General features: G+C 42.6%; 1 protein-coding gene across 3 annotated transcripts in view; it reads right to left on the bottom strand.

The window, feature by feature from the left end:
* Nucleotides 1-12,008, bottom strand: part of VSIG2 (V-set and immunoglobulin domain containing 2) — a 41,531-nt gene that overhangs the window by 17,681 nt on the left and 11,842 nt on the right. For all 3 annotated transcript variants that reach the window (XM_087706323.1, XM_087706321.1, XM_087706320.1), the window contains exons 3-5: nucleotides 11,763-11,970; nucleotides 9,227-9,385; nucleotides 6,684-6,803 (exon numbers count right to left, since the gene is read on the bottom strand). In XM_087706323.1, coding sequence (XP_087562449.1) covers nucleotides 6,684-6,803; nucleotides 9,227-9,385; nucleotides 11,763-11,970 — 487 coding nt within the window. The remainder of the gene's footprint in view (nucleotides 1-6,683; nucleotides 6,804-9,226; nucleotides 9,386-11,762; nucleotides 11,971-12,008) is intronic.

Genomic DNA, 12,008 nt, shown 5'->3' with positions numbered 1-12,008 from the left:
GGAGTTGGACTAGAAGACCTCCAAGGTCCCTTCCAATTCTATTTCTATTGTATTCTCTATATTCTATTCTTTCTCTGTTCTATTCTAATCTCTTCTGAACTAAATGTTTATCTAGAACTCAAATAAATAGCTGCTTTTTGGTTTTATTTTTTTTAATATTTATCAGTCTCTCTTTTATTCCATACTTCTGGTTGAAAGACTATTCTATGTCATGCTAAACAAATGCATATTCTAGTGGCGGCGGGAGCTCGTTGGCATCTTCAGCAGCAGCCCTGCCTCCTGTGAAAAAACCGAAGATGGAGCAGATCCACGCAGATGACGTTGCTGCAACATGACTGGAGGAGGAATTCTGGGAGTTGAAGTCCACAAGGCTTAAAGCTGTCAGGTTTGAAGACCCCTGGGGTTTTTTTCCTAAAGGGTTAGGGGTGCGAGGGTCTTGTAACTTGACAGCTTTAAGACTTGTACGCTTCAATGCCAGAGTTTCTGAGCCAACATTTTGGTTGCTAAGCAGGACCGTTGTTAAGTGATACTGATATTATATAACACTTTTAATTAAGCGGGTACCTTGAATAAACATAACTTTGAGTTTCAAATAATACTGATTTCGTTGTTGTCTTAGGTGACATCTGTGAAAAAAATTCAGGTGCTCAGCACTGTTCCCTCTAAGGTGCGCGGCCGCGCGGCCGCGCACATGGCAAGAAACCCCCGCGCAGAGGTTTCTAACTCCCGCGCAGAGGTTTCTTTCAAAGCAAACGTGGGGGAGTCCTTTGCAGGCGGCTAGAACTGGCCGCCTGCAAAGGACCTTCCCAAACTTGTTTCAGCGGCAGCTCTCAGCCTGGCGGCAGCGTCACTCAGACTGTGGAAGGAGGGGGAGGAGGAGGGAACTAAAGAGAGCTTTTACCGAGTCTGCGCCCCACAGCCAGGACCGTCCTTGCGCCCCTCCAGCCGCGTTTCTTCCCCGCAAAGCCCTTCGGGCAACCCGAGAGTTCCGCTTGACGCCAGAAGGGCTTTGCAGGAAGAAACGCCGCGTTTCTTCCTGCAAAGCCCTTCTGGCGTCAAGCGGAACTCTCGGGTTGCCCGAAGGGCTTTGCGGGGAAGAAACGCGGTTTGAGGCGCAAGGACGGTCCTGGCTGTGGGGCGCAGACTCGGTAAAAGCCTCTCTTTGGTTCCCTCCTCCTCCTCCTCCTCCTCCTCCTCCTTCTTTCTGGAGCCCCTTCCTCAAAGATTTGGTACCAAAGCAATGGCGGTGAGGAAGTTGTGTCTTTTGGATTTTGCACTGTTGTCTTTTCAATGGTTCTCAGACTGGTTGAACCTTTAGCAGCTGGGGTGATATTCTTTACTGTTAAGGTTACAATTGGATGTGTTGGACAAATCTTAAAAGATGAAACTTTTATTAAAACGTTTGACTTAACTAAAAACGTCTTCCTTTTTCTTCTTCTTCTTAAATATGATTTATTTATTTATTTTTACTTCAGAAGTTTGATGACCGTTGTACAAACTAATCCAACCTAAATGTAGAGGAGGAGGAGAAGGGGGGGGATTTAAAAAGAGCAGAGGAAAAAGAAAAGAAAGCATGAAGAAAACATAAAGAAAGGGATGGGAGGGAGGGAAGGAAGGAAGGCACTTTATGTTGAAACAGAAAATATTATATAAGGAAGAAAATGGAAATAACTTAGGAAGGAAGGAAGGAAGGAAGGAAGGAAGGAAGGAAGGAAGGAAGGAATTGCACTTAATATTGAAGGAAAAGAGAATGAAGGAAAAAGTATTGGAAGGATTGAAAGAAGGAAGGAGGAACAAAGAATTACACTTAATATTGAAATGGAAAAGAAAATATAATGAATGAAAGAAGAAGTATAGGAAGGGAAGGAAGGAAGGAAGAAAGAAAGAAACAAAGACTGTTGAAACAGAAAAGATAATATAAGGAAGAAAATGGAAAGACGTATAGGAAGGAAGGAAGGAAAAAAGGAAGACAATGTTGAAATGGAAAAGAATATAAGGAAGAAAATGGAAAAAAGTATAGGAAGAAAGGAAGAAATGTACTTAATATTGAAACAGACAAGGGAATGAAGGAAAAAATATTGGAAGGATTGAAAGAAGGAAGAAAGAATGGAAGGAACAAAGACAATGTTGAAATGGAAAAGAATATAAGGAAAAAAATGGAAAAATGTTAGGAAGGAAGAATTACACTTAATATTGAAACAGTTGAATATAATGAAGGAAAAGGAAACAGGAATAAGGGAGGGACAGAGGACTTCAGCTCCCAGAATTTCCCTGGCTGAAGAATTCTGGGAACTGAAGTCCACCCCTCGTAAAGTGACCAAGGCTGGGAAAAGAATCCGCACTAGGGACAATGCAAGCTATGCTTCACCCCGTCAGTCCATCTTAGCGTGCAAGAAAGACATCAGACAACGCCATAGTTGCTATGGTAGCATTTGGCTATGCGCAGCGATGCTCTCCTGGTCTTTATGGGTGGGAGGGGGGCAGTTGAGCTATGATGCTAATCCCCTCGTGGGAACACAGAGGGTGGGAGAAGAGAACCAAAGAACTTCAAACTCCAAGGTTCTGGAGTGGAGAATAAGGGGATCAACTTTGTCTAAATGATATTGACATATAAAGAACGGTTGTAGGAACTGGGTATGTCCAGTTTGATGAAAAGAAGGACTAGGGGAGACATGATAGCAGTCTTCCAATATCTCAGGGCCCAGGGTTGCTCCAAAGAAGAGGGAGTCAAACTATTCTCCAAGGCACCTGAAGGCTGGACAAGAAGCAATGGATGGAAACTAATCAAGGAGAGAAGCAACCTAGAACTAAGGATAAATTTCCTGACAGTGAGAACAATTAACCAATGGACCAACTTGCCTCCAGAAGTTGGGAATGCTCCAACACTGGAAGTTTTAAAGAAGATTTTGGATAACCGTTTGTCTTAAGTAGTGTAGGGTTTCCTGCCTAGGCAGGGGGTTGGACTAGAAGACCTCCAAGGTCCCTTCTGTCATTCTATTCTACGATTAGGGGACTGGAGGCTAAAACATATGAAGAATGGTTGCAAGAACTGGGTATAATGAAAAGAAGGAATTGGGGAGACATGATAGCAGTCTTCCAATATCTCAGGGGTTGCCACAAAAAAAGAGGGAGTCAAGCTATTCTCCAAAGCACCTGAGGGCAGGACAAGAAGCAATGGGTGGAAACTAATCAAGGAGAGAAGAAACTTAGAACTAAGGAGAAAATTCCTAACAGTTAAAACAATTAACGGAACAGCTTGCCTCCAGAAGTTGTGAATGCCCCAACACTGGAAGTCTTTAAGAAGATGTGGGATAGCCATTTGTCTTAAGTGGTGTAGGGTTTCCTGCCTAAGCAGGGAGTTGGACTAGAAGACCTCCAAGGTCCCTTCCAATTCTATTTCTATTGTATTCTCTATATTCTATTCTTTCTCTGTTCTATTCTAATCTCTTCTGAACTAAATGTTTATCTAGAACTCAAATAAATAGCTGCTTTTTGGTTTTATTTTTTTTAATATTTATCAGTCTCTCTTTTATTCCATACTTCTGGTTGAAAGACTATTCTATGTCATGCTAAACAAATGCATATTCTAGTGGCGGCGGGAGCTCGTTGGCATCTTCAGCAGCAGCCCTGCCTCCTGTGAAAAAACCGAAGATGGAGCAGATCCACGCAGATGACGTTGCTGCAACATGACTGGAGGAGGAATTCTGGGAGTTGAAGTCCACAAGGCTTAAAGCTGTCAGGTTTGAAGACCCCTGGGGTTTTTTTCCTAAAGGGTTAGGGGTGCGAGGGTCTTGTAACTTGACAGCTTTAAGACTTGTACGCTTCAATGCCAGAGTTTCTGAGCCAACATTTTGGTTGCTAAGCAGGACCGTTGTTAAGTGATACTGATATTATATAACACTTTTAATTAAGCGGGTACCTTGAATAAACATAACTTTGAGTTTCAAATAATACTGATTTCGTTGTTGTCTTAGGTGACATCTGTGAAAAAAATTCAGGTGCTCAGGCATGAAAATGTGCCGCTCAAACACTATACTTTTCCGCTCACACTGAAAAAAAATTAGAGGGAACATTGTTTGGTGCATGAAAAGTTTCACTATTTATCTCTTTTCCTAGAACGTCTAAGTGAGGCCGAGAAAAACTGGGGCAGGGGGGAGAAGGGCAGGTCAGATGGTGCCCTGGAGTTAGAGGTGGTATTCAGCAGGTTTTGACCAGTCCTGGAGAACCGGTAGCGGAAATTTTGAGTAGTTTGGAGAACCGGTAAATGCCACCTTTGACTGGCCCCACTCCAGTGGTGGGTTTCAAAAAAATTTCGAACCTACTCTGTGGGTGTGGCCTCCTTTGTGGGAGTGGCTTGCCGGCCATGTGACATGGTGGGAGTGGCTTGCCAACCATGTGTTTTCTTTCTCCCTCCCTCCGTCCCCCTCTCTCTCCTTCCTTTTTTTCTTTCATCTCTCTCTCACTTTTTCTTTCTTTTTTTCTTTCTTTTTTTCTTTCTTTTTTTCTTTCTTTTTTTCTTTCTTTCTTTCTTTCTTTCTTTCTTTCTTTCTTTCTTTCTTTCTTCCTTTCTTTCTCTTTCTCTCTCTCTCTCTGTGAGTGAGTGAGTGAGTGAGTGTATGTGTGTGTTTGTGTGTGTGTGTGTGTGTGAGTGGTGGGTTTCAAAATTTTATGGAACCTCTTCTGTAGGTGTGGCCTGCTTTCCGGGTCCACTGGCGGAACCTCTTCTAACCGGTTTGGTAGATTTGACGAACCGGTTCTACTGAACTGGTGCGAACTGGTAGGAACCCACCTCTGCCCCACTCCCATTCTATTCTCTGCCTCCCGAGTCCCAGCTGATCAGGAGGGAATGGGGATTTTGCAGTAGACTTCCCCTGGAGTGGGGAGGGAATGGGGTTTTTACAATATCCTTCCTCTGCCATGCCCACCAAGCCATGCCCACCAAGCCAGGCTCATAGAACTGGTAGTAAAAATTTTTGAATCCCACTACTGCCTGGAGTATTCTGAAAACCATGGATGCTGCCACAAAAGCCCGCCATGATCCCTTTCCCACCTGACTTCATTTGACTTTCAAGATTCTTTTCCCTGAAAAAACAAAAACAAAAATAATGGGGAACTAGATTGAAGCAAAGCCAATTTCCAGTTTTTAGCATTCATAAGAATGCCTCCCGAATATCTCCAGAAGAGTCTTAGAAAATCAAAACAACGAGTAATGGTCCTTCAACATGTGGTTGGCATCGTTCCCCGCCTACCCAGAAAGTCTGAGCCAAAAAGATCATGTAAAGAGTGTATCACTAGATGGCACTATAAACACATAGAGATTTGTCTGGGACAGTTGGAATCTCTGTGCTGACTTGAGTAATCTACTCAAGGTTTAATGGGTAGGATCCAAAGACCAGGATTTCTTTTAAATATTTATTTATTTATTTTTATTTATTTATTTGTTAAATTTCTAGGCCGCCCAATCCTGGAGGACTCCAGGCGGCTTACAAAGAAAGAAAAAAACCAAAATAATTTTTTAAAAAAAAAAAAATTACCAACATGCATACATTTCCAATCAGGGCTGGACCTTAGCAATAAGGTCAACAGCCCCAGGCCTGCCGGAACAGCCAGGTTTTAACAGCTTTCCTGAAGGCCATGAGAGTGGGTAAGGTCCAGACTTCTGGGGGTAGCTGGTTCCACAGGGTCGGAGCAGCCACAGAGAAGGCTCTCCTCCGGGGGCCCACCAGCCGACATTGTCCGGCTGACGGCATCCGAAGGAGGCCCACCCTGTGGGATCTTATCGGCCGTTGGGAGGTAAATAATGGGAAGTGGCAATTTATCAGGCCCAAGACCCAGTGAAATGCATTCAGGTCTAGAGCCTTATAAGCTTATAAGCCTAATAGAACAAAATGGCAAAATCTAGAAGAAGAAGAAAATCCAGATCTTTTACGACAAGCAGAATTTAGCTGTTTACTTGCTTCTTCCATTCACACAATGTTCCTGGTTCCACCACAAAATCGCGGAGGACAAAATCGCGGTCGATGAAAGCGCGTATTTGACGTCATCACAGCGCAACGAAAACATCGCGCTGTGATCGAAAAATGTAAAAATAAAGCAAAAACCTTACCCTAACCCCCCCCAAACCTAACCCTAAACCTAACCCTAACCCTAACCCTTAACCTAACCCTAAATCTAACCCTAAACCTAACCGTTAACGTAACGCTAAACCTAACACTAACCCTTAACCTAACGCTAAACGTAACCCTAACGCTCTAACCCTAACCCTAACCCTTAACCTAACCCTAACCCTAACCCTAAACCTTACCTTTATGTGAATCGGCTTGCTTTAATTTTAATTTTATTTAAATTTTTATTTTTTTTCGTCGCGCTGTGATGATGTCACATGCGCGCTTTCATCGAGCGCGATTTTGTCCTCCGCGGTTTTGATGGGTCACGATGTTCCTAACCTAGTTCCTAAGTTAACCCATTGGTAACATACAGTGAATCATTCACATAACACACCTAGTAAGCCACGAAAACAAAACCAAGGTTAAAAATATTCAGACTTAATAAGATATGCAAATACCTGCTGTTAAATTCCTAAACAAGCTGGTTAAGGGTCTTGCATGAAAAGATCCTTACCATTATCAGGTCTTCCAAAAGATTAACAAAAAGAGTTCCTTGGTATACTGATAAGTCCTCACCTGTCACATGGAGGGAGATTTGGCAACTTTGGTGTCCAAACTCATTGGAAGAAATGCAGCGGTAGGTACCTGACGACTGAAGTGTGAGGTTGGTCAATAGGAGAGTTCCCTTTTGTTGGTCTGGAGGAAAGAAACCAAAATAGAATAAGAAAGTAACTCACAGTTGAATACCTGTCGCTCAGGGTTGAACTATATAGGAATAGCAATAGCAGTTAAGACTTATATACCGCTTCATAGGGCTTTCAGCCCTCTCTAAGCGGTTTACAGAGTCAGCATATTGCCCCCAACAATCCGGGTCCTCATTTTACCCACCTCGGAAGGATGGAAGGCTGAGTCAACCCTGAGCCGGTGAGATTTGAACAGCCGAACTGCCGAACTAGCAGTCAGCTGAAGTAGCCTGCAATACTGCACTCTAACCACTGAGCCACCTTGGCTCTTCTATGGAGTCCTTGGTGCTCTTAAGCTTGGCGTTCTTGAGCTTGGTGGTTTGCCTGCAGACATTTCATTACCTGACTAGGTAACATCATCAGTGCTAGTCAATGTGGGGTTTGCTACCTGTTCAGTAGCTTGCCCTTCCAGGAATGGATGGCGTGCCAAGCTAGTGTTCTTGGATTTGGCTTAGTTCAGGAAAGCCAGGTTTCCAATTGGAACTATGGTTGTGTCTGCCCATGTGTTATGATTATTATAAGTTTCCATTCATTCATTTTCATGTCATTATTATATTATTATTATTACTATTATTAGTTTATGTGTTAATATCTATTATTATTTTCTTGCTGGTCTTTCTTTTTTGTAAATGGTACACCCCAACAATACACTGTATTTAAAAAATGCTTTAAAAAGGCCTGCAATTATATCCCTTTTAAGATCTTTGGCCTGCCACACTCTCTCTTATTTCATTATGCTGTTTCATTAGTGTAGTAGTTGGGAAGGGGGAATAGAAAGGAGTAGAATTGTGGAAGGTGTTGTTGTCATTCTTTTCTAGAAGCCCAAGGTCATCTTTTGTCTCCGCACCTCTGCACCTGACCGGAAGCAGCTGGGTGGAGATGCCAGCGTGGAAGAAGAAGATTGGACAAGATCATGAACTTTCAACTGGGTGGGAATCTGATATAACTTCCAGAATTGGGATTCCACAGTACGATGCCAACATGTCTGTCTTATTAAATTGGAACTTTAAGGATAGCTCTGCCTTGGACTCCGATTTAATTCTGCATGATATTTGGAACGCTGACAAAAACATTTTAAAAAAATAAGTTTTCATTGCGGCTACTTGGTATTTTGGTTTATTTAAGATGTTTGCCTAAGATGCACTTAACAAAAGACCTACTAGCCCTAGAAGGAAAAAACAAATCATTACAGACTGTAACAGACATTAAGTAGGACCGACGGGCAAAAGAATAGTAGAGCAATTCCACAAACACCCACTTGAAGTCAGAAGACATGATAAATACAAGGAAGGGAAGTTGTTATTCCAATCCAACCTTTGTTGAGAATGTCCTTCAATATCTTGAGAAGAACAATTTGAAAACACAACTTGAACAACAGCTTTCTCCAGCTTTATGTTGGAACTACAGACCCAAGGACTACAACATTCTGAAATAATAATAATTCCTTAATTGACCTTTCTCTTGTGGAATAATTTCCCCTTTAATAACAGTATGGAGAAGATCGCTATGTTAATAGTGTTATTCCGGGGAACATTATTCCATAACGTTCTCCCATAATTGAACCAGTGGTGGGTTTCAAATTTTTTTAGAACCTCTTCTGTAGGTGTGGCCTGCTTTGTGGGAGTGGCTTGCCAGTCATGTGACCGGGTGGGAGTGGCTTGCCAGCCATGTGACTGGGTGAGCATGGCCAACTTATAAAATGTGGTGCAACTCACTTAACAACGCTCTTGCTTAGCAATCAAAATGTTGGCTCAGAAACTCTGGCATTTGAAGCACACAAGTCTTAAAGCTGTCAAGTTACAAGACCCTTGCACCCCTAACCCTTTAGGAAAAAAATCCAGGGGTGTTCAAACTTGACAGCTTTAAGACTTTAAGGTTTAGATAGGACTCTTGGAGGTGGGCAGGGCGATTGGTGAGCCAGCCAATCAATGAGTGGTGGGTGGGGCAAGCGTGGTGCGGATGGGTGGGGGGAGGGAGCTGGAACCGGTTCTAAGTGGCACAGTAGATTTATGGAACCTCTTCTATAGAAGAGGTTAGAACCGGTAGGAACCCACCCCTGCCATCTACCTCCATATCTCCTATTTCTTTTGATCAAACACCTGGAACCTTCAAACACATTTCCTTAAAATGGTTATCCCCAGCCATGTGCTCTCCAGGTATGCGGAGCTACATAGTAAGTGATATCTACTCAGAACAGTATCTATACTCATAGAGCAGGTCAATGTTAGTTAAACACAAAACAAGTTGACAAGATAGTCCATCTGTCTCCTGTTTGCAATTATACCAGTGTCCTTGGTTTACAATCATCCATCCACCCAGTCACCCTACTTTCTGCTTTGGCATCACCTTTACCAAGGAAGACTGCCCTTCACCTACTTTGCACCATGTTGGAAGCAGGAAATGGCTGTTTAGAATCCAGCAGAGTCCAGGAATAAATCGGGGCAGGCACACCTTCAGAAGAACTGCAGGAGAAGGTGACATCTGATCCAATAGGTGAAGAGGTGGAGCCCTTACAGACCGGTGTAGATGGTGGCACTGATGACAAAGGATGAATTCAGTACCAGGAACTCAAGGAAGTCAAAATATGTGGGTAGTATAGATCTTTTGCCTCCAAGATTGAGGACCTTGGCTCAGGCATCTCTTTAATTCTGGCATCCTCTAGAACAGTGTTTCTCAACCTTGGTGACTTTAAGTCCTGTGGACTTCAACTCCCAGAATCCCCCAGCCAGCATAGCTGGCTGGGGGATTCTGGGAGTTGAAGTCCACAGGACTTAAAGTCACCAAGGTTGAGAAACACTGCTCTAGAACTGTGATGGTGAACAGGCCGTGCCAAAAAGGCCATGCAAAGAAGTTGCACCCGCATGTGCCACTCGTTGGGGCCACACTCCGAAAAAGTTGAATTTCCGGGTTCTAGCATGCCCAATGATCAGCTAGCTGGCGCGAATGCACAAGCTGGTTTTTCGTCACTGTCATGCACATGAAGGACAACTGATTGTCGCGCAAACATGCATGCCAGAAACCCAGAAAACAAACAGGCAAGGCCAGGTGTGCTGGGCAACATGGCTTTGCATGCCACTTTGGGCTCACATGCCACAGGTTCACCATCACGGCTTTAGGACATGGGTGTCAAACTCAAAGCCCATGGGTGCTTAGATGCGGCCCATGGGCCTGCCCTGGATACAGCAAAGGACTGGCCCACGGTGCCTCTGACAGTGAAAATGGAGCTCAGAAGGACTGTGTGTGGCTCTCCCGGGCTCTGTTTTTGGCCACGACAACCTCCTACAGCCCTCTGCCAGTGAAAACGGAACTCAGGGAGGCTGTGGACGGCCCTTCTAGTCTCTATTTTCACTGGCAGAAGGTGGCAGGAGGCCATTGCGGCAGAAAACAGAATTCTGAGTGACGTCAAGCTGGCCATGTCCATCCTGGCCACGCCCCCTCCCCATGGCTCCGTAAGGTCAAACACGCCCCTGATGTGGCCCTCAAGGAAAACAAGTTTGACACCACTGCTCTAGAACTAGTTACTATCTTGGTAGACATGTAAAAACACTCATTGTTTTGAATACAGTGCAAATAAATATATTGATAGAGACAATTTTAAAGATTACTACTTAATTGAAGCCAGAGCTTTTCCTTTTAGCACCGATGGATACAGAATTAGAAAAGATTCATGGGAGGTTATTTCAATATATGATTGCCGTAGGATGGTTATTATATGTAGGAAAATAGAAAGATAATTCCGTCAGGGAGGAATGGTGGGTGAAATTGACAGAACTTGCTGAAATGACCAAAATGACTTCTTTAATTAGAGAAAGGTTATTATTGGCATTCATCAATGACTAGAAATTCCTCAGGGACTTTTCACATTAAAAACAATTTTGTGATTTATGGTTTTAATGACTTTAAAGAATAGATTATAGAAATAAGGGAAATATGATGCAATCTCAGAGACAGAGGGAGCTTTGAAATATATATATATATATATATATATATATATATATATATATATATATATATATATATATATGTGTGTGTGTGTGTGTGTGTGTGTGTGTGTGTGTGTGTGTGTGTGTGTGTGTGTGTGTGTGGTATTTGTGCTGATAAAAAACTAATATATATATATATATATATATATATATATATATATATATATATATATATATATATATATATATATATATATGTTTGTGTGTGTGTATGTGTGTGTGTGTTGTATGTTCTATGTTGTATATATGTATATGTATATGTATATGATGTGTGTATGTGTATGTGTATATGTATATATGCATATACATACACACAAACATCATGTCTTCTGCTATTTTTCATTTATTATTTCCTTTTTCCTTTGTCTCCTTTTTCCCTTTTTTCTTTCTTTTTTGGTTTCACATTTACTATTTTTTTCTTTGAATCTATTTTTATTGCATATGTAAATTAAAAACAACTTCTTAAAAATAGAACTACTGCCTACCATCAACCTTTGATCAGCAGGCTATTCAGTCTTGCCTGACCTGGTGGCCTTGTCTGTGACATGACTGACATCCCTCTCCTTCTCAGTTGCTATGGATATCCCACATTCCCTTATAAGCTGACTTCCACATCTATTAGAGGCCCATAGCCATAGCCTCTAACGAACAAAACCATAGAGAATTGACTGTTGCAGAACTTTCTAGGCCTGTTGGACTCTAATTCCCATCACCCCCCAGCAGGATGTCCGTCTCCCACAAATAAATGAATTTGTCAAACCACTTTGACAGATGCATGTATTTATGAGAGTCAGGATAAAACCTTTTGGGTAATGATCAAGATAATTTTACCTGCTTGCAACTCAAACCGACGAGCCCTAATCTTGGTCCATTTTATGCATGTAATTACAATTGTGTGTGCATGCCAACCAACTCAAAATGGGACTTACTTAAAACGACGAGACTCACAAGCCCAGTACCAGTGCCATCGAAATCTGGCGGGTTATTCACTTCGCAGATGTAAGTGCCAGCATCCGATGCCCGGATATTGTTCAATCGGATGGAAGCATCTCCCAGCGTGGGAGGTTCGTGAAGGAGGCTGAGCCGGTCAGCTTGCGCACTTGGCTTGTAGAGCATATTATTTGCAAAATACAGAATCTGCAATGAGACAGGAGGGTTTCCTTTGTACCAGGGCT

This window comes from Thamnophis sirtalis, unplaced genomic scaffold (genome assembly GCF_051295495.1).
Source record: "Thamnophis sirtalis isolate CommonGarterSnake01/CBP01778 unplaced genomic scaffold, rThaSir2_p1.2 scaffold_2, whole genome shotgun sequence".
In the NCBI taxonomy this organism is placed as follows: Eukaryota; Metazoa; Chordata; class Lepidosauria; order Squamata; family Natricidae; genus Thamnophis; species Thamnophis sirtalis.
This window is presented reverse-complemented; position numbering and strand designations above follow the sequence as displayed.